The sequence below is a fragment of the Heterocephalus glaber genome, unplaced genomic scaffold, assembly GCF_053883595.1.
Source record: "Heterocephalus glaber isolate CG9 unplaced genomic scaffold, H.glaber_assembly_v1.0 deba00001572, whole genome shotgun sequence".
Classification (NCBI taxonomy): Eukaryota; Metazoa; Chordata; class Mammalia; order Rodentia; family Bathyergidae; genus Heterocephalus; species Heterocephalus glaber.
This window is the reverse complement of record NW_028258357.1, coordinates 19,920,870-19,944,077: the sequence shown is the minus strand read 5'-3', so window position 1 is coordinate 19,944,077 and position 23,208 is coordinate 19,920,870. Positions and strand designations below refer to the sequence as shown.

Here is a 23,208-nt window from a genome sequence, read left to right as displayed (position 1 = left end):
TGATTGTCAGCATCAGGCAGAGGTGGATTTACTCTAGTTGGGGGCAAGCTGCTGTCCAGGCTCCGGAGAACACTTCTATGTCAAACATGCGTAATCTCCAGGCACAGGTGGCCCTAGGCTGTCTGGCCTCGGCCTCTGTTCAGGGCAGGCTGCCAAGCACAGCCTCACAGGTTGCCAGGCCCTTAGGATCCCTCCTCTCACCCTGCTGCCTCGGGGCAACGCCCCCTGGGCTTCAGCCCGACAGGTGACGTGTCAGGACACACCCTGTGCTGCACCAGGTTAAAATGCTCAGCCTCGTGCTGGTTGCTGATCTGGTGCTACAGACAGCTCTCTCCAGCCGCCAGCATGTCTGCTGTGGTCCTGGAGAACAGAGGCTTGGACCGAAAATTCTCTGACTTTGGACAGGTAGGCCAGGGTGGCCCCAGCTGCCCAGGGAGAAAGAGGTCTTAGCTGGGTGTGGCGGTGCACACCTCTAATCCGAGCACTCTGGCACCTAAGTCAGGAGGACCATGAGTTCAAGCCTAGTCTGGCCATCTTAGCAACTTACTGAAACTCTGTCTCAAAATAAAAAACAAAAGGGTTGGAGTAGTCCAGCATTCAATCCCCAGTCCTGGGTGTGCGCCTGGGAGGAGAGATCTGAGATAGGAATATACTGATGCTTCCTAGGGTCATGAGCTCACCAAGAAGTCTGAATTCATTTGCAGAGAGTGAGAATGACCAGAAGTCATCAGGTAGTTCTGCCCTTAACAACTGTCCCCAATGAACCACATCCATCCTACGTGGTTTTCAAGGAGAAAGAGCACTGCTTTAGGAGCTGGGGATCACCTGTCCAGAGCTGCTACCAACCAGCTGTGTGTCTTTGGACAGGTCACGGCCCCTGTCTGTTTCCTGTCTTCTCTCTCTAAACTGAAAGGGCTAGTCATTCATCATCTGGGGCAGAGCCTTGGAGTTCTGTGATGTTATAAAGTGCCCTGGGCCAGTTACGAGGACGGCAAGATTATGGGAAACTGAATCTCCCTTTAACTCTGGGAGAAGAGAAAGCCTGAAGAGAGTTTGGAAACTGTCTCTGAACGGGGGAGGGAGAAACTCAGTAGAGATGGAGATGAACGAGGCCATCACCCCAGGTGTACCATGGCTCAGAACCCTGAAAGTGTGCTGGGGATATAGAGAGCGTGGGTGCCACGCTGCAGGGTTTGTCATTATTCTCGTGAGGTAAATAGTTGCAGAGCACATTTCACAGTTTGACTTACATCCTCACTCCAGGTGGGAAATCCCTCTCCCGTCTATGAGATTCAGATTTCGGAGGACCGAGCCTGCAGGATTAGGGAGAACCACTAGGGGGCGAGAGAGAGGAGAGGAAGGTTGAGTCCAAAATGAGCATACCTGGAGAGACTGCGGGGATGTGGACCAGCTCTTTTGGATCCGTGAGATGGGTTAGGGCAACCTTCAGGTCAGCGAGCCAAGGGGTCTTGAGGTTTGGTTTCTGTAGCACTTAGAAGACCAAGAATCCACAGGTTGGCACTGCCAAGTGCAGGGCCCCGGTAGAGGTGGATTTCAGGCAAGCCGGGGTCTCACCTCTGCATCCAACGTGGGTATTTGACTTCGCAGAGCCTCAGACTCATTGGTTTGAAAAGTAGGAATAAAAATAGCCACATCTTAGGGGCAGCATGAGAATTAAATGAAATAAAGCCTATACATCTTTTCTGCAGTTCCTGGAGTACAGGAAAGGGACCCGGTGCGTGTAGCTAGAACCGAAGGGTTTGCTCCACAAAATGTCCTGAACTCTGGCAGGGAGGCCCGGATGGGCCAGGGGTCAGGCACTGTGCCTGGGGCAGCTCGTCCTGGAGAGGGTGCCAGGTGTGCAGGACGCTCCGGATCCATGTCAGCTGTGCTTTGGGGCAGGGAGGCTCAGCTCGGTATCTGTAGGGCCCAGGCAGATGGGATTGGACTCCATTCATCTGCAGGACTCCTTCCAGCTCTGGGAGTCTTCAGGACAGCTGGGCAGGAGGACCCCGGAGTGCTGGGGGCCTAGGGTGCAGCAGAGCTTTCCTCAGGCAGCATCACAGCTTTCCTGTCCCGTAGGAGGGAGTTGGCTCTTCCATTCACTCAGCCAAGACTTATCGAGCACTGCTGTGTGCTGGCCGGGCAGTTCCTGCCCCACCACAATCTACTCTCCTGCAAATGATCAGCAATTAAAAACTAACAAAATCAACATGTAGTATAATTTCATATAGAGAAAAATGCTGTGAAAAATAGAGTCACGGAACAGGATGTGAGGAAGGCAGAAACCATATCTACCAATAGTGGAGCTGGTGTTTAAACCTCCATCTGACTCCAACAACGATGTACATTTGTTTTCTGCAATGCTTCCTCCTATAGGCTAATGCTGGGATGTAGAGATAGATAGGGAGTTTGTACTATGCTGCAGAGAGATATTTTGTGGTGGGGCTTTGCATCTTGTGCTTAGTCATCTTACAGTGTGTGTGTGTGTGTGTGTGTGTGTGTGTGTGTGTGTGTGTGTGTGTGTGTGTGTGTCCACAGCTACAAATGCATATCTCCCTCATAACCCTCAAAGCACCAAGATTGGAAGTCAGCATTCCTGGAGTACCCTTGCTAAAATGTGTTGCTTATAAATCTGAAATCTGCTCTTTCTAAAGATAACAGAATGCACTTTTTAGACACAACTAGAAAGAACATGTTGTGTTTCTACGGTGAATGCATTCATTGTTCAACCATTGAAATTCTTTGATTCTTGGTTCCTAATAAAGTTCTTTCCTCCTGCCCTCTTTCTTCTCAGTGAGTTTGTGAGTTCCATTTCTCTACCTCATACCCATCCACATTGTACACATGTGTACAAGTCAACTCACAAATCTGTTAGAAATAAATTAAGCGCAGCTCATGAGATAATGAAAAAATACTCAAGAAGAGTTTGTCAAAGGTCTGTGATTGGCTGGGTCAACACAGCAGTGTCAGAATCCAGAAGGGAAGTTGTTGTCCTAGCCGAGTCTGCTCCTGGAACCACTGACCCTGTTGTTCAGACTCTGTTACTCATTAGCTGGATGCCCTTGGACAACTGCTTCACCTGTTTGAGCCTATTTCCTCATTTACAAAAGGAGAGCAACAGTCTTGTGAGGAAGGAGGAGTACACGTGTACACTCTTGGAGAAGAGCTAGTTGCTGCCCAAGAGGAGGTTTATTAACTGTTCAAAGCACTCAGCACAGCTCCCTGCAAGTGCTAGGTACTCAGTCAGAGGCAGAACCAACCCTAGTAACAGCACAGTATGGTGTAGCACAGGAGTGCCTAATCACATAGCAAACGTAGACTCGAAGACACACTTTTAACACACAGCCTGTGTATTTATCAGCGATTTTGAGATCTTCTGTAGTTAAAAATCATCCAGAATGCTTTAGACAGTGCAGAAGGACTTGGGCACAGTTTTTTTTTTTGGTACTGGCGATCAAACTCGGGTCCTTGTTCCTGCTCAGCAGGCGGCGAAACCACTGAGATAAATCCTCGGCCCCGGGCACAATTCTTTTCTGGGGGATCGTGTGGACCACCAAGCTGGAGTCCCACGATGGCAGTGGAAAGCAGAGTCGTTTCTGGGGAGATGGAGTTGGACTTGGTGGTCCGAGGGACAGGTGCAGGAGTGGGCCAGGGCTGGGGTGACTGATTTCGGGCAGAGGCGCTCTCAAGTGTGAGCTGCCCCAGCCGAAGGTGGGGTGTGCTGCTCAGCATCAGGGATAGCCCCTTTGCCTAGAGGTCAGCTGGAGAGAGGAAAGTTGCCAAGTGAACCAGAGACAGAGCAATCTTTGTCTCTTCGAGGGAAGAAGAACTAAGCAGGCAGCGCTCTATGGTAGGGAGGAGACGGAAGCCAGACCCGTCTGCAGCCGAGGAAGAGCCTGCAACAGGTGGTCATGCAAGGCCAGCAGGCAGGGAGGCAGCGCTCTGCCTCCATCCCAGCCCCACTGCGACCTGGGGTATTCGAGGCCACTCACTCGACCTCGCTGAGCTTTAATCCTGTCGCCAACAAAGGGGGCTTTGGTGAATAATAAAACCTATCTCTTATACTGTTTTCAAAGTTAGAGGAGATCATCCAAACCAAGCGCTTACTGTAATTCCCAGGACATGATAGGCTCTTAGTAAACGGTACATGAAAATTGCTTTTAGAAAGATAGCATCATACTCCAAATGGGACTTTATGACCGTTCGGTCTTCTAATTCTAATTCACGCTCTCATTCCACTTGCTGATAAGTTGGGTTCCTCTCCACATTGCTGTTTCATGGGAGGTTCTGGGAGAATCTGAATTTTCTGATTTGAAAAAGTTTTCCTAGGGGCCATTAGGATGGGAGCAGTGTTTACTCTCTCAGCCGCTGATAAGAATCTGCCCCACTCAGCCTTCTCCAGGGAGATGCTGTGACCTCCAGTTCCTTAACTGCATTAACTTGCTCACAAAAGGCCATGTGTCATGCACGTTTTTCCTCCCAGCTTTTAGGAACATTCTGTATGTCAGTGGTGCACATCATTTTTAAAATAAAACTTATTTTTCAAACTTGGGGTAATGTTTGGCAGATTCTGGAATGCACACCTGTCCCTTACCCCCTTTTGCTGTCACACACGAGTAGTATGTGGTAGATACTTCGCATTCTTTACTATTTATTTAAAAGTAAGCCCCTTCTGATAGGTTATTTGTGTACTTTTCTGCATTTTATGACTCTTTTTCAGAAATGGATATCTTAGATCCCAGCATATAGGAATGAGTTAATGCTTCCCGAGATTTTGCCAAAAGCTTAGCAGTTGTACTTCTTTTTTTTGCAGTTATACTTCTTTTAATATTCCTTTTAAACTTATCTTTTTTTCTTCATCATCTGAATTTGTTTTGATAAGAGTTATGATTATCATGATTTGATAGCTGAGGGAACAAAAAGGCTGAGAGATTTTCCCAAAGTGGTGCAGGAAACTGGAAGAGAGAGGATTTCAAGCCAAGTCTTCAAATTCAGAAGCCTGTGTCTATTCTGAGTACTTGCCCATGTCTTTCCCAGTGTTCTCTGGGATGCTTACTTTCAGAGCTGTATTATGTTGCCTCTAAGTATGTTTCAGTTAGTTGTAAAAGTGGCTATTAAGTAAGAATTTTAGCTCCTGAAGGGTAGAAGTGCTGCCTTTTCATCTCTGTGTCTCTCAGATACAAAGTGAATTGTGCCTGGCACTTAGTAAGTGCACATGAAAAGGCATTAATTTTAATGGGATTGACGGGTGACATCAGTGAATAACCAAAATGAAAATGGATGCGAGAGCATCACTGAGCATTTCCTTCCCCTTGACTGACTTATCTTCCACCACACGATATACTTTTTTTTTTTTTGGTACCGGGGATCAAACTCGGGTCCTTGCGCTTGCGCAGCAGGTGGCGAAACCACTGAGCTAAATCCCCGGCCCCACAATATACTTTTGGATAGAGTACACGTAGCTCACTGGATTCCAAGGCTTAACTAGGGAAAAATCCCGTTTGCTTCTTTCTTGGAGGTTTCAAAGGAAGAATTTTCCAAGATGTTGAAAATATTTTAACCAAGTGCATCTAATTCTGCAGGAAACGAGGTACATTGAAGACAACTCCAGCCAAAATAGCGCCATCTCATTGATCTTCTCCCTCAAAGAAGAAGTTGGTGCATTGGCCAAAGTCTTGCGCTTGTTTGAGGTGAGTGCTTTGTGTTTGTCTTAGGTGACATCTGAAAGACAGAGCTGAAACCAACTTCTGCTCCACCTCTCGCAAGAACCAGCTATGTGGACTTAGTTAAGTTCAATCTCTGGAGCTTGTGTCTCTCCACTCATACTGCAGTCCTGATATTTCACACCTGCTTAAGTGCAACAGGGACTTTGTGAAAAAACCATATCTGAAAATTGGTAAATATATATTGCATGTGATCATGGTTGAAGACTAGACAAAATGAAATGAAAGAATCATTGATTCTTTAATTCACTAAATTAATATTGATTATCTGGAAATAAGGTAATAAATAAGACACCATCCTTTCCTTTGGGCAGATTAAACCCAAACTATGTTCTAGACAACAGCTAATATTTTTCAAGGTATTGGTTGATATCTTATGATTAAAGAGATTCCATGGCCAATATGTATGAGAAACAAGGTTAGATGATTTTTTCTGATTTCTTTGTCATAGGACTTTTAAAGTCTACAAAACTCTAATGTACATAGCAGGTCATTATAGGGGTAAATGTGTGTACTATTTTCCAAGCCGATTACTGTGGACTCAATTTTAAGAATAGTTATTAACATCTGAGAACAGAATTCAGGAAATACTGATTTGGGCTTTCGGTAGGCACGATTTCCTAATCCAGATTTCTCACAGGTACTTTGCTAATGCTTCAGCTGGGCCTTTCCTACTGAAAATGCTTTGCTTTCTACCATTGTTAATGACCTGCCCAGTGGACTGGCAGGCTGGTTGTCAGGACTATCCGAATGTTGCTCAACCTGCATTGGTGTCATGCATTCAGCCCTTCCTGGGCCTGGCACCATGTGATGAGAGCACCCATGAAAACCTACAAAGTTCTCGGTGCTTAGGGAAGGGCTGGGGAGCCAGACAGCGGAAGGAGGAGAAGCTCTGTGAGTAGCCATGAGCAGAGGTGGGGTGTGGGAAGGCCTCTCAGTGACAGCAGCTCTGGAGACACCATCTCGCTTAGTTGCATAAAAGGAGCATGAATTAGGGGCTTTTGTCCCTATTTTTCAGAGAAAGAAACTGAAGGTTAGAGAGGTTCATTAACTTGCCCAAGGTCACCCCGCTGTAAATACTGGAGATGTTACTTGAATCTGAGCATTCTGACTTCAGAACCGACCTTCTTAACTGTTGTTCAACATTGTGTCACACAAGACTGGCTTTGTGAGTTGCAGGGCCCATTGCACCATGAAAATGCAAGTCAAATAATAGAAAAAAAAGTGCTGATACACAATAAAACTTTAAAATTTTTTCTTCTGTGGTTTCTTCCTTATCACATCATCTGCTTATTTGTTTTCCTAGTACTGGAGATTGAACTTTGCATTGATCTATATCCCGAGCTTCCCCCCCTTTCTAGTATTTTATTTTGCCAAAGAGAGTCTTGCTAAGTTGCTAATTTGCCCAGCCTAGACTGGAACCTGAGTTCCTCTTGGTTCAGACTCCCGGAGTCCTGGGATTATAGACATGCCCCCAGGCCCACTTGTCCTGGTGTCTTTCATTGGCTGTTTAGTTGTCCTCTCCTTTCTCCATCTCCTTTCTCCCCTCTGGGGAGAGGGGACAGAAGGACAGGGGCCTCCACACCAGCCTCATGCCACCAAGCACAGCTCTGGGCAGAGGGAAGCCAAGGTGATGAGATGAGTTTGGAGGGGTCCCTGGTGCGAGGGAGCTGGGGAACAAGGCCCCTGGACACGGCTCTGGGAGGCTGGGAGGGTAGAAGGCAGGAAAGCTGCCCTGCAAGCTGAGGCACTCGGCACTCAGCACATGTGCTATTGCTCCCCTGGACTTTGCTCAGCAAACACAAATCCAGATTCGTTACGGAGGATTCCTGAGGGCTACAAAGAGCCTTAAATGCTGAGGGGAGCCCAGTGGGAGTGCGTGCATTGTCCACCCAGGGAGCAGCCTGGTCAATCCTTTCCCACCAGGAGTCCCTGGATGGGTCACCCTATCCGCGTCCCCAGAGCTGTCCCCTTTGCTCACAGGATGCATCTGCTCTGCTCGATGTGCACTGCTGTCCCACAGCCCTGCCTCGAGCATGGATTCTCCAGGTGGGGGATTTTTATCTCTGCCATAGTTATATCGTCAGTAGAATTTTATATGTGCTAATTGTTCAAGTGAGAACAAAATGAAACTTAAAAACAAGCAAAGGAAATTAGGATCATTTTACCCTTTTGCCCTGGACTTTAAAAGAAATATTTTACCTGGAGTTCTTTTATAAAACTGAACCTAGGGATGAATATATTGGTACATAGAGGATCAACAGAAGAATTCCAGATAATTTAAGTAGATACTCCTGCCTCTATGAAGGAGAACCTCACTCCTGCTCCTAACATGCAGGCTTTGTGTTTTGAGATTTCTTTCTAAAGGGCACAGTAGGGGAGGGGACAAAGGGATCACTTTACAGTAGAGAAAAAAAGTTTAAAAAGAAGTTTGTTTAAAATAAGTGAACCTGGCTTTCCAAAGCAGAGATGAATAAATGCCTGCCTGAGAGTCACGAAGGTATGTAGAGACAGAGGATTTACCAGGGACAAAAATGTTCTTAGAACACATCTTTGTATTATCAGGCAGCTCATCGCATTTTTTCCTAGTGAGGTTATCCCTTAGGCCTAAATCAGAATTCATAGATTAAATAATAGTAAATGACCAGATGTTTACAATCTAACAAACGATTGGTACTGTGACTCAATTTCCAGAGCTGGGTGAAGTGCTCCTAAGAGGGCCTTGTGAGTGTGTGTGTGAGTGGGTGTGAGAGTGAGTGTGTGTGTGTGTGTGTGGTGTGTGTGTGCACTCTGGTGACTTCTCTGCAGCATTATCTAAGATCTCACCTGCCTAAGTCATGGAAAGTGTTCCTGTACCCATTTTATGGAGGGGAAACCAGAGATTGCTGTCCTGGCCCATTAATAAAGGTGGCTGTTAGTGTGTATAGATTTTTTTTCCTATAAATGTTTCAAGAATTGCTTTAGAAATTGCACAGGCCAGCATATCTCTTATACACTTATTAACATCCGGGTAAAACTCAGAGTTAGATTGTAAGCATCCAAAGTCCTGAGTTAAGGGAAAGAAACATTCTAGTATTTGTGGAACCACATTATGTGATAAGCCAAGCACATAATATTCTCAGTTAATCAAGCATCTTGATTCTTTTCCACATTTTTTATTAGTACATATTGGTCATACAGACTGGTGGCTTTCCTTTTGGCAGAATTGTTGATCCTCATTAAGCTTCATGGTCTCATTAACAGATGAGAAAACTGAAGTTCTGCGAGGTTGGATAACTTGCTTACGACCACACAGCTAATGTGCAGTGGAGATGGGTCTGAATGGGGGTCTCAGGTTCCAAAGCCCAGGCCCCGCAGTGACACCCCACACCTCTGCCACATACCGGTGTCTGTCTGCACTTCCAAATTACTCAGGGGTTTGTGGAACATGCGAATATCCTGGGCCCAGTCTTCCACTCTTATGTATATGTGTACGTGTGAGGGGTGTTCGTCTCCAGGTATTCTTTCCCCTTCCTTCCTTCCTTCCTTCCTTCCTTCCTTCTTTCCTTCCTTCTTTCCTTCCTTCTTTCCTTCCTTCCCTTCCTTCCCTTCTCTTCCTTCCCTTCCCTTCCTTCCTTCTTTCCTTCCTTCTTTCCTTCCTTCTCTTCTCTTCCTTCCCTTCCCTTCCTTCCCTTCCTTTCTTAATTGAAAAATGCACCAAAGTATAAGAAAACTAACCACTCACATTCCCTCTGTTCATTATCAACTACTGTGAACACTTTGACCAACTGTCATTTTTTTCCTGCATAATTATGGATTCAAAAATGACAAGTCAATGTGTTGTTTCTTAAGATAAAAAATTAGAACACTGAAGATAAAACCATAGTCCTTTCCTATCTTCTCTCCATCCTGGTCATCCCATAGACTTTCTGCCAAGGCGCCATCATTTTGAGTTCAGTGTAGCCTCCCACTCCCTTCAGTCACTGGGGGTCACCGAGTCGCGTCCTCCCCTCCTTGTTGCCTGGCAGCCCCGTGGCTCACTTAAGATCCCCACCTCAGGAAACCAGGGCTGTGGCTTTTACCTCACTGTGCTCCAGTTCCCATCTATAAAATGGGATAAAGCCGTGCCTGCCTCATAGAACAATTCAGGAGATGAAATGACTTAATCCGTATTAAAAGACTTCAAAACACTTATTAACTACTCACTAAGAATTGCTACGTATTGCTATGCATGCAATATTTCCAGATAAATACATGCTGATTCATGTAGATCATGTGTGTGACTTTTAACTGCTAAAGCACAGTTCTTATTATGATTGTATTGCATTTTATTTGTCTGACTGATTATTTCCAGTATCCAGGGTGATTCCTGTGTTGTGCAGTTCTGCAGTATTTACTTTTCCACTATTTTTAGTATATAATATGAAAATGTTTTTCTGGGTTATCTACCTGGGAAGAGAATTGCTGACCTTAAGGTGCGGGCATTTTTGGTTTTCATAGACACTTCTATGTTTCTCTAGATGTCATCTAGCAGTTTATAATCCCATCAGTTCAATATAGGAATACTCATTCCTTTACACTTTTAAGAACATGTGCTTATTGTTAATTTTAGTCTTGAACAATATAATGGACTACATATGATTTGCTGTTTTAATTTTAATTTCCTAGGTTTTTAGTGAGATGGGGCTGTCATTTCACATTTCGTGGTATTAGATATTTTTCTTTTGTAAATTGTGAATTATTTACCCAGATTCTCATTTCTTCTTTTTTTGCAAATTTGTCTTTTTCTTACTGACTTGTGACATTTTGTATAATATGCATTCTACTATGTGTCTGAGAAATATTTTTATTTGACTTTATGGCATCAATTATTATCCTGAAATTTCAACCTTCATTGTACACAGTGTTCTTAGTCATTCTTTTATGGGTTTTGGACTTTTATTTTTTCTTGAATTTTGCTGCTGGTGTCTCTGATGCCCTACTGGGAGTGAGAACTACAGTGCTAGCATTTGCCCAAGAGGGACTGGTCTGTGTCCAGGCCCGAGCTGACAAGTCTACTTGGGCCTCGCTCAGCATGGTGTGAGGTGGTAGGCGATGCCACCCCACTTAGACAAGAGGACACCCCAGCTCAGCGTGCTCAGGAGCTCACTTCAGATACACAGGCAGGGTGCCAGAACTGCAGAAATTGACCTGGATCTGAGACTTTCAAACCCCTGGGTTTACTATCATTTTTATCTGAGAAACACCAATTGATTTTGAGAAAGCAGAACAACACAATGATTACCATGTGCGTCTTTGTGAAGAGGATGAACTTTACCCTGGACATGTTGGAATAAGGTATTGGGATGGGTCAGGAATCTGTGAAAGTACAAAGATGTGAAAGGTGTTAGAAGACAGGGGAGATGCAGAAGTTTTTCTTTTTTTAAAATTTATTTTATTGGTACATTTGAGGTATACAATATAATCACATTCATCATTGGAAATTTGCACCTTTACATAATCTTTCTTGGTTCTTATTTTTCCCCCTTCCTCTGCCCTCTCTTCACCCCATCCACCCTTCCCTATCTATAAAGACTTTGTTTCCATTTTTTCTTTTTCTATTAATTCCATTCCCTTCTTTCCTTTCCCCTACCCCTCCCACTTCCCCTTCCCCTTTCACCTTTTCTTCCTATTTCACATTATCTATTATACCTTTTAGTTCTTATTTACACTTTCAGTTTTTCACACTAGAGAAACTATTCAGTATTTACACATGTGTGTCCTATTTATTTCACTTAAGAGTATTGCCTCAAAGTGCATCCATTTAGCTATAAATATCTCTAGTTTCTTATTCTTTCTGGCTGAGTAATACTACATTTTATTTAAAAAAACATTTTCTTTATCCAGTCTCCAGTTGATGGTTGGGTTGCTTCCAAGCTTTAGCTATCACAAATTGTGCTGCTATGAACATGGGTGCACATATATCACTGTGGTATGATTCTTTTAATTGTTTGGGGAAGATACCCAACAGGGGAATAGCTGGGTCAAATGGGACTTCCAGTCCTAGTTCTTTGAGGTATCTCCATACTGACTTCCACAGTGGTTGCACCAGTCTACACTCCCACCAGCAGTGGAGCAGGGTTCCTCTTTCCCCACAGCCCCGCCAGCATTTGTTATTGGTTGATTTCATGATAGCAGCCATTTTTCTGGGGTGAGGTGGAATCTCAGCGTTCTTTTCATTTGCATCTCTCAAATGACCAATGATGTTGGACATTTTTTCATGTATTTATTTGCTATTTCTACTTCTTTGTGTGAGAAATGTCTGTTCATTTCAGATGCCCATTTTTGGATTGGGTCTTTAAATTTCGGAGGTCTAATTTTTTAAAGTTCTTTATAGATTCGGGATAGTAGACCTTTGTCTGAGGAACAGCAGGTGAAAATGTTTTCCCACATTGTGGGTTGTCTCTTCACACTTCTGGTGGTTTCTCTTGCTATGCAGAAACTTTTTAGTAAGAAGAGATCCCACTTGTTGATTGTTTGTGCTAGTTAATGGGCAACTGAGGTTTTGTTCATAAAGTCTTTTCCTACACCAGTGTCTTCAAGAGTGCTTCCTAAACTCTCTTCCAGCTGGTTTAGTGTTTCTGTTTTAATATTTAGATCTTTAATCCATTTAGATTTTAGTTTAGTGTATGGTGAGAGATATAGGTCTAGTTTTAGTCTTTAGCAAGTTGAAACCCAATATTGCCAGCACCATTTATTAAAGAGGCTATCTGTCCTCCAGTGAGGGTGTTTGGCTCCTTTGTCAAAGATGAGGTGGCTGAATATGTTTGGAGTTGTTTCTGCATCCTCTGATCTATTCTACTGATCCTTGGGTCTGTTTCTTTGCCAGTACCATGCTGTTTTTATCATAGTAGCTTTGTAGTATAGTTTCAAATTGGGTGTTGTGATACCCCCTGCCATGTCACTGTTACCTAGAATTGCTTTTTCTATTCTGGGTCTCTTCTTGTTCCAAATGAATCTTTGGATTGCTTCCTCAAGGTCCATGAAGTATGCTGCTGGAATTTCAATTGAGATTGCATTGAATCTATATAGCAGTTTTGGAAGTATGGCCTATTTCACTGTATTGATCCTTCCTACCCAGGAGCACGGGATGTCTTTCCATTTTCTGATATCACCTTCAATCTCTCTTTTCAGAGTGATATAGTTTTCAGAGAAGAGGTCTTTGATTTCTTTTGTTAGGCTGATTCCTAGGTATTTCAATTTTTTGGATGCTATTGTGAAAGGAATTGTTTGCGCTATTTCTGTCTCAGTGAGTCTGTTGTTCATGTAGAGGAAAGCTATTGATTTTTTTGTGTTGACCTTGTATCCAGCTACTTGACTGAATTTGGTTATTAAGTTTAGAAGACTTTTGGTGGAGTTCTTGGGGTCTTCTATATACAGTATCACGTCATCTGCAAATAATGACAATTTGACTTCTTTATTTCCTATCTTTATACCTTTTATTTCTTTTTCTTGTCTAATTGTCGTGGCTAATGTTTCCAAACCTATATTGAACAGGAGTGGTGATAGTTGACATCCTTGTCTTGTTCCTGATTTTAGTGTGAAGGATTTCAGTTTTTTACCATTTAGTATGATATTGGCTGTTGGTTTTTCATAGATAGCTTTTATCAGATTGAGGGAGAGACTATTCCAATTTTTTGTAGGGTTTTTATAATACATGCATGTTGGATTTTGTCAAATGCTTTTTCTATGTCTATTGAGATGACCATATGGTTTTTGTCCTTGGCTCTATTCATATAGTGCATTACAATTACTGATTTGCATATGTTGAACCACCCCTGCATCCCTGGGATGAATCCCACTTGGTCAGGGTGTATGATCTTTTTTTTTTTGTACCGGGGATCGAACTTGGGTCCTTGCACTTGCGCAGTAGGTGGTGAAACCACTGAGCTAAATCCCCAGCCCTTAGGTGTATGATCTTCTTGATGATCTTCTGCATTCTATTTGCCAGTGCCTTATTAAGGATTTTTGCATCTATGTTCCTTAGTGAGATTGGTCTGTAGTTCTCTTTTTTGGCTGGGTCTTTGTCTGCTTTGGGGATCAAGGTGATGCTTGCTTCCAGGAATGAACTGGGGAGTATTGCTTCCCTTTCAGTTGCTTCCTATTTCATTGAAGAGTTTAAACAGTAGTGGCAGTAGTTTCTCTCTAAATGTCTTGTAGAATTCAGCAGTGAAGTCAAGGGCTTTTCTTAGTTGGTAAGGTTTTAATTATATTTTCAATTGCATTGATTGATATTGGGTTGTTTAGAAATTTTAGGTCTTCTTCATTCAACTTTGGTAATTCAAACGTATCTAGAAATCTGTCCATTTCTTCTGTGTTTTCCATCTTATTGGCATATAGGTTCTTGAAGAAGGTATTGATGATCCTCTGGATTTCTTCTGGGTCTGTTGTAATTTCATCCTTTCATTCCTAATTGCATGGATGTGGGCCTTTTCTTTCCTTTTTCTGATAAGGTTGGCTAAGGGTTTGCCAATTTTGTTTATTCTTTCAAAGAACCAACTCTTCGCTTCATTGATTTTTTGTATCATTCTCTTAGTCTCCATTGCATTGATTTCTGCTCTGATCTTTATAATTTCCTCCCTTTTATGAGCTTTGTGCTTGTTCTGTTATTTTTTTTCTAGAAGCTTGAGGTTCAGCATCAGGTTGTTTAATTGGGCTTGCTCTGTTTTCCTAATATAAGTATTCACTGCTATGAATTTCCCTTGTAAGACTGCTTTCATTGTGTCCATAGATTCTGATATGTTGCATCGTCATTGTCATTTAATTGTAGGAACTGTCTGATTTCTTCTTTAATTTCCTCGTGACCCATTGGTTATCTAGAAGTGTCTGGTGCAGTTTCCATGTGTTTATGAAATTCTTGTGGTTTCTTTTGCTATTGATCTCCAATTTCATCCCACTATGGTCTGATAATATACAGGGGATAACTTCAATTCCTTTGCACTTAAACATGTTCTATGAGGCAGTATGTGGTATATTTTAGGGAATGACCCACATGCAGCTGATAAGAATGTGTATTCTGATTTTATGAGGTGGAACACTCTGTAAACATCTGCTAAGTTCAATTGTTCAAGAGTTTGATTGAGTTCTAGTATTTCATTGTTTATTTTTTGTCTAGTTGGTCTATCTGTTTGTGACAGTGGTGTATTGAGGTCCCTCACTATTATTGTATTAGTGGTTATACGATTTTTCATGTCCATTAGTAATGTTTTATATAGTTGGGTGCACTAGTGTTTGGTGCACATATATCCTCTTGGACTGTTCCCTTTACAAGGATGTAATGTCCTTCTTTGTTTCTCTTAATCAGTGTTGGTTTGAATTCCACTTGATCTGCAAAGAGGATAGCTACTTCTGCTTTTTTTCAGGTTCCTGTCACATGGAGTATTGTTTTCCACTCTAACTTTCAGTCTATGAGTTTCTTTTTGAATTAAGTGTGTTTCTTGTATGCAGCATATTGTTGGGACTTGCTTCTTGTCCCATTCTGCCAGTCTATTTCTTTTGATTGGTGAATTGAGATGATTAACATTGATGGTTATAACTGATATATATTGAGTTATCCTTGTTGTGACTTTTTCTTTTTGTTGGATTCTCCCCCTTTGCGTTTAACTTCTTGTCATGCCTGATGGATTCATTCTGCAGGGCTTCCTGGGATTGTGATCCTCATTGTCTTTTCCTAGGATATTGTTTGAAATGTTTTGAGGGCTGGTTTGGTATTCATGAAGTTCCTAAGGTGCTCTTTGTCATGAAATTTTCTTATTTCTCCATCAATTTTGGAAGATAATTTTGCAGGGTACATTAATCTGGATTGGAAGTTGTTTTCCTTTAGGGTTTGAAATACATCACTCCACACTCTTCTTGCCTTGTGGGTTTGTGTTGAGAAGTCTTCTGTGATTCTGATGGGCTTTCCTTTGTATGTGATATTTTTCTTTTCTCTAACTGCTTGTACAATTTTGTTCTTCTGTGGGGTTTCTGGAATCTTAACTATTATATGTCTATGTGTAGATTTTTTTTTTAACCACAGCTATTTGGAGTTCTATATGCCACACTTATCTGTATGTCAAGTTCTTTTCCCCTATTTGGGAAGTTTTCTGCCATTACTACTGTGAAGAATTTTTTTTATGTCACCTGCACTCTCTCTTGTTTCTTCATTGACTCCAACCATTCTGATGTTATTCTTCTTTGCATCATCTAGCAGCTGCTGGATTGATTTCTCATGGTCCCTGATTATTTTAAAGAAATTTTTCTTTTCCTGGTCACTAATTGCAATCCTATCTCCTACCTCTGAAATTCTTTCCTCGCATTGGCTCATTCTGCTGTGTAAACTTTCAATGGAGTTTTTAATCTCTTGGAAGTCTGTTTGCATCTGTTTTATGGATTCCATTTGTTTCCTATGTTGGGATTCCATCATGTTCCTCAGCTCCTCTATTTTTTTATCTGTGTCTTCTGTAGATTTATTAATCATGTCTTGTACTATGGGCACAATCTCTGCTTTTATCTGAGAAATTATTTCTGATTTTCCTCTTTTATTGCCAGTTCAGGGAATCCAGGTTGTTGAGTATCAGATTGTTCTATCTCATTGCCCTTTGGGGTTGCCTTAGGCAATCTGGAAGTCTGGTTTTGATACTTGTTTATGTGTCTTTTCATTTCAACAGATGCAGCTTGCTGTGCCTTTGTTGAGGTGACTTTTTGCTCACCTAGTGTTCTTGAATTCTCAGCAAGCCACCAAACAGCCTTTACTCTGCTGCTCACCAGTACACTAATTCCTGGTTCAGAGTGGTGGCCTTCTGAATTCCTGAGCTGACCTCTTGTCTGGGTGGTCTTCTGGCTGGGGCCTGAGCACACTTGGGATGGTATTTAGGTGTGCCTCTTGCAGGGACCCCTATGTAGCTGTTGTCTGGGAGGCCCTTTGGCTGGGGGCTGTGCACCCCAGTTCCTGTTGTCTGCACAGGCTTTGGCTAGGGTCTCCTTGCACTGATCAATGGTATTGGGCAAGCCTCTGGGTATTGCTTGTGTACCTGTACAGCTCTTCTCCAGGTGGGACCCTGGCTGTGGCTGATGGAATGGTGGGCCTTTGGGAAACCCCTCATGCCTATGCCACAGAAGCTTTTCTTAACGTGTATGCTTCTCCCCATGTTAAATATCTAGAATGACTCACTGACATTGTTCAAGAAGACTTAGTCCAGGCAGGTGCAGGGACTGAGAGTCAGGGTGGAGCCATCAGCCCAAACCAAGCTTTTGTCCTGGAGGCCACAACACATTGCTGTGTTCCTACCTCTCTCGATGGCTTCAGGAGTCATATGCAAGAGTGAGCACCGGGTGAAAACACTGACAAAACCTTTAAACTGTGCAATTCTGTTTGCTTTTGTTTTTGCAGCACTGGGATTGAACCAAAGCCTCTTTACTGAGCCACATCCCAACCCTTTCTTTATTTTTTACTTTGGGACAGGTCTTGCTGAGTCCCTAGACTGCCCAGCCCAGGCTCTCCCTGTGGTCCTCCTGCCTCAGCCTCCTAGCAAACTATGTAGCTGGCTCTAAATTTCTGGACCATATACAATCAAATTAGGGAAATTAATGACAAAGTGAAAAATTTAAACCACTCTTTAGTGAAGTGTTTCCTAAACAATATTTGAATCTGTGTTGTTAGTATGTGTTTTATCAGAAAAGAATTCCAAGAGTGAATTACATATCTATAGGATCACAATCCCATGAACATATCAAACCCTGAAATCCTGCAGGGAAAAAATCAAATTAGTGGGATCACTCTCAGCATCTCCCAAATGCCCTTGACTATGAACCCTCATTTAGGATGACTCTGACATCTTCCAGCTATCCCTGGTCCATCAAACTCATATTGGCTTAGAGTTAGGAGCCTCAAACTATCAGCTACAGCCTAGGTTTGGGGCAGGGAGGAGCAGAACAGCACCGGGCTTAAGAATTTACTGTTTAGAACCAAACTTTTGGACCGAAACCCCGGTTGTAGCACCTAGTAGCTAGATGACCATGGGAAAGTTATTTCACATCTTAGTGGCTTGGTTTCATTTTTTAAAATAAGGGTAATAAGAAGCCTATATTATAATGTTACTGTGAAAATTAAATGAATTAATTCATGAAAAGTAATTAATTAGGACAGCATTTGCCACATAGTTAGGGTTCAATAAATATTTGTTCTGGTTACTTCTGTGCTCTGTATCTGTAAAGGGTCACAGAGCATGAGGGACTCTTAAGTTCTTGGCCATGGGAGTTGGGGACTCAAATAAATATTCTAGTGTTTCAAGGGCAATGATTAAGAATATACTCAAACCCCAACCTGCTAGGCTATCAACAGCCCACTGCTCTGTAGATTATTCTCTGTATTCTTTTTTGTTTTATTTTTCTTTATTTTCCATACTGGGGATTGAACCCAGGCATATTCTACCACTGAGGCCTTTTTACTTTTTATTTTGAGACGAGGCTTCAATAAATGTCTCGAGCTGGCCTTGAACTTGCAGTCCTCCTGCCTCAGCCTCCTGAATAGCTGGGATTATAAGCATGAGCCATTGTGCCTGGCCTGACTCAATTTTTATGCATTTATTTAAACATTTTCCATACCTCTTTATATTTTTAGTCTCCACTAGCTCGTGAAACATGCCTTCTTAGGAAAATAGTCTCCTGAGAGTTTTTGCTGCAGGTGTCTTAGTAATGAGCTATAAAATTAGAAGCAGGCTCCTGGAGGAAGATGCTGGAGGATGTCTGCATTCCCCCTGCAGTACTCTGCCAGTCAGCTTCCCCTGTGTGCTCCAGGGCAGGGAGCAAGCAGAGATGCAGACATTCAGAGCTCTGAGTTCTGCCTCCATCCCAGAGGCATATAGGGGCCTCAGTTAGCATCATTACATTGATAGAGACGCAGTGCTTCAGATTAAACAAGCTGCCCAGGGCTAGAAGGGTGCAGCTAAAACTCTCTCCAGAGTTCATCTCCCATTCTCAAAGGAGAGTGGTCTTTTGGAAACAAACGGAAAGGGCATATTCTTTATTAGTAAGATCTACTTCCGGCGCTCTTGTGTTCCCCACTGAATCCATTCCTCCTCCTCTTCCTCCTCAGACATTTGCTGTCCTTTGCTCTGTCATGCATGCATCCAGTTAGCATCTTCTGAGTATCTGCTATTGTCAGACCCTATTCAGGCCATGGGGATGGTGGAGTAAGCTAGATAGTCACTCTCGGCCCCGCGCCACTCTACATTAATGGGCAGTTACAGTGGATAATTGCAAACAGCAACAGCTAGGAGGAGCTCAGGGTTCCTCAGAGCATCCTTAACGACCTCAGGCCTGAGGGGCTGGAGGTCAGTGGAGATTTCTTGGAGATGTAATGTTTCAGCTGAAACCTGCAGGGGTTGACCAGTAGAAGGCAGAGAAAGTCAATTCTAGAATGAAGGGACATCCAAATGATGAAATCCTTGACTCCTTTGTTATCTGCCAGCCTCAGCATACCTGGGGCAGAGGGGCCATCCTGGCAGATCCAGGCAACGGGCGACTCTCAGGTTTGGACCCTGTGACCTGGGGCCTGGCAGCCAGGACTGCACAGAGATTCAGTCATGAGGACTGCCTTTGTCCCCTGGTCTCAGGTCCAGAGCAGTGGGAAAATATTTACCAAGAACCTGTCTTCCTTAATCAAAGGATGACATTGGCATTTCACTGGAGGAGTAAAAAGGTTTTATAATCCAAATGACGTTTCCATTTTATTCAAACAACACAATTATACATAATGAAACAAAGAACACCGTGTAACTTACTTGATTAAGAAATCAACCATTGTAGAACTGGCTAAAGTTCCTGCGTCCTCAGAGGCAGCTATGAATCTGAATTCTGTGTTGTTCCCTGTATCCTTTTAGACTTTTCCATAAATATCCATCACTGATGCAATGCCAGAGATTTGCAATCTCTTAATCTTCATAATATTAGAATCTTATTATAATTCTCCTGGAGGTTTTGGTTTGGGGGAGAGGATGGTGGATGTTGCTTTTGAGGTTTGTCTATGCTGCTACATAGAGCTCTTGCTTACTCGTTTCCTATTGCTTTGTGAGCTGTCCACTTCCTGTTGGTGGACACTGAGGTTTGTTTCCATTGTTTGTCTACACAAACAGTGTTGTACTGAACATTTTTGCACGGCGGATGACTGCTTTGTTGAGTAGGGGACTCTCCAGTGGAAAGCTAGCACTGTGTTTAGCTGCTGAACAGTTCATTCGCAGGCATATTTGAGAACCTGCAGCACTTGCAACTTTCCTTCTCAAGTGCGACCTCGTGCTGTGACAGTGCAGATCTGTTGCCACCGAATGTGGGGCTGGCTGAAAGCACCTGAGCCCAGCTTGCTCCTTGGTAGCCTAGACTGAAATAGCCTTCAAGGCCTTTTTGATCTTCCATATGCTATCGCTGTGCTGGCAGGAAAAGTTGTAAGAAGAGGAGTGCGAGGGAATCAGAGCAGTTTTTCCCGAGGCTTTGAACAGAGCTCGGCTGTCTCCAGGAAGCGTCTTCGCTGTGTTGGAGGAGATCCAACCACCTGAAAGAGAAGCTGGGGGAAAAACAATCATAAGCAGAGGGAGAAGGATGAGATGAAACAAAGGCCAGGGGATCTGGGGGTGAGAGACAGCCGAGCGTCCAGCTGGCCTCTTCGGGGTCTCCTCCTCCAGGGTAGAGCAGACCACTCAAGCTCCCGGTAGCATTTAATTGTGTTTTGGAGACACACTTTTTAGTTCTCATTAAGCTACCATAGTGTTACTATCCTCATTTTAAACACAAATAAGAAAATTTCAGAATGGCTAATTAGTATCACCAAAGGCGGGGAGGAGCAGAACCAACCCAGCTCCATCCCAAAGCCCCATTCTCCAGGCACTGTCCTCCTTTTCCCATAGAATCATGGAAGGAGCGGAGAGGCCCTCAGCTTGAGCTCAATGTAACATCGCAGGGCGACTGTACTTAATGATAATGTCATCCATATTTCAAAATAGCTAAAAGAGGATTTCACACATTCTCACTGTAAAGAAATAGTAGACATTAGGAGTGACAGATAGGCTGATTATCCTGACTCGGTCCCTCTACAGTGTATACACCTATCAAAGCATCGCATTGCACTGCATAAATATGCACAGTTACTTGTCAAGGAACAATAAAGCAGACCTCAGGGAACCCCGGAAGACAAGTCAATTTGTCAGCAGTGTAAATTCTGTAATTTCATTCGCTTGTTTCCAGTTCCTCTTGTTTTGTTTTTGTTTTTTGGTACCGGGGATAGAACTCGCGACCTTGGGCTTGCATGGCAGGCGCTGGAACCACTGAGCTAAATCCCTGGCCCTCCAGTTCCTCTTTAAAGAGATTTTTCTCAAGGATGGGAAGAAGAGATTTCTGATCCTTAGTAAAATAAATGAATCCTCGAACCTCACTCCACATCTCCTGTTCCAGAGTCCTGGTTTACCAGGGTTTTACATTAATAGTTTTTGTGCATCCATCAACTTTGGACAAATCATGAAATCATTTTTGAAAAGCTTAACTCTAAATCTTTCTTCCCCTTTCTCAGATGTCCCTGGGAATAATAGACAAAATTCTTCTTTCATTATCCCTCACCAAAGATGTGGGGAATGGATCTGGGCAGGTCTGTAAATCAGCACAGAGCTCTTGTTTACATAGAAATTTATTATTACAATTATGTTCTAACCAGGCTTGCAAATTAATTTCTAAAGCCTCTCTTAGCAATAAGAATTACTGGTTGCTGAAAATCTATAGTGATAAGCTGGAAAACCCTTAGTAAGGAAATTGCATGACAAATTTGAGGGTTAACTGCTAACAAACTGATTCAACTGTGAAAGAAACAGAGAATCTGGCTGGATGTTTAGTGCTTGCTTAACCAGAAACTTCTGTCACATAGATTTTGGCAAATAAGTAGAGATTTCACATGATCCCGTCATAACTCATTTTGGTGCATTTAACTCTAGTCTTTTTGGAGGGATTCTGGGCCTAACTTTTAAATATGGTTTGATTATCACATACCTATATCCATCATATTTTATCAAGCGGTTACCATTATAACCACTTAAGAATAAAGTCAGATGTTCATAATAATAAATGTTTTTAGAAAAGTTGAACCATGACAAAAAGGCAAAGAGAAAAAAGGAAACAAAATCACCCCTAAATCCATCACCTAGACTCTGCCACATTTAGCATATCTTGAAGTTATACAAGCAAGCACTTTGCTTTGTGATTGTTGCCACTTGCTTTCTAATGGTCCTATAATCTTCTACTGAGTAATTACTCTGCAATTCACCAATTCATCCAACCATTATTATGGGGATTTGGTTAGCTTAGAAACGGTGGTGAAAAGCTTTGTGAACTTTTTCCAAGATCTAGATCTCCAGCATTAGAAAAACAGAGTCACGAGGTATGAATCATTTTATGGCTATGGCCAAAGCAAGATTCTTCTTTGGAACTGGATGTTTCAAGGGGTGGAGTGTGGGTGGCGAGCACTTGTAACCTATGATCTGCCTTCCAACACCCCCCACCCTGTGCACACTCCTCACCTGCCCCTCCCAGTCCACCTCCTCAGACTTGTACAAACAAATAAGAGGGCCAGAGGTGTGGGTCCTGGCTTTGCTGCGGCCTGTGCTCTGCCCCAAGCAGGGATTGGTTGTCTCTTCTTTTGAGATTTCAACATAGGGAAACAGCAGGCAGAGCCTACCTGTTCTCTCTTCCTGAGCCAAGGAGGGTGACGTTGCTCTTTGCTGTGTCCAGCGAGTAACCTCTGTTTACCAGAGAAAGCTTCAGAGGCACCACTCTCTCCAGCCCACCCTCCTCCCGCTCCTCTCTCCCCCTTGGGGCCCCCAAGTTGGCTCATTTGGCCATAGTGTTGGGGTGTGCGGGCTGCAGCTTGAGTGCACCACCACCAGCAGCGTCCTGTGTCCTTGGGGGTGAGGGGAAGGACCAGGAGGAAGAGAACGTGTGTGAAGTTTGCTCTCCTTGTGTGTCCTGTACCTGGGGGTTTTAATTTTCTGTGTTTGACATAATATTAATAATAAAGATAGAAGTTAAATTTGTGGAGCACTCACTGTGTCTGGTAGGAAAGGAAGTCTGGTAAGAAATGGATGACTAACACTAGACAAATCTTCCTTCCTCCTCTGCCTCTTATAGCAAGGCATTATCTCTGCTGATTGTATTTTCTTTCCTTTTTTCTTATTTTCACATCTTCCTTAACCTCCCCAATAGACTATGGGATGGCCACAGAAAATCTAGACTATAAAGTGATGCATGAATGGCAAAGGCATCATTGTTCTAACCACACATGTTTTCTTCATCCTCATCTGGTTTACAACCAAGGCAGAAAATCCACTTCTTCACCCACAAGGTTTATGAATTTCATTCCTTATCATTTTAGAATATTTCAAGTTGGCACATTTTGAGGGAATTGTCTGTTCATCTAAACACTGGGGCAAGCTCTTTGACTTATTATTAA

General features: G+C 43.0%; 1 protein-coding gene across 7 annotated transcripts in view; it reads left to right on the top strand.

Moving 5' to 3' along the window:
* Window positions 1–256: 256 nt before the first annotated feature.
* The window catches only part of Pah (phenylalanine hydroxylase), a 70,358-nt gene continuing 47,406 nt past the window's right edge, over window positions 257–23,208 (top strand). For all 7 annotated transcript variants that reach the window (XM_087192718.1, XM_004844840.4, XM_004844841.4 and 4 more), the window contains exons 1-2: window positions 257–405; window positions 5,586–5,693. In XM_087192718.1, the coding sequence (XP_087048844.1) occupies window positions 346–405; window positions 5,586–5,693 (168 nt within the window). In that variant the 5' untranslated portion in view covers window positions 257–345. The remainder of the gene's footprint in view (window positions 406–5,585; window positions 5,694–23,208) is intronic.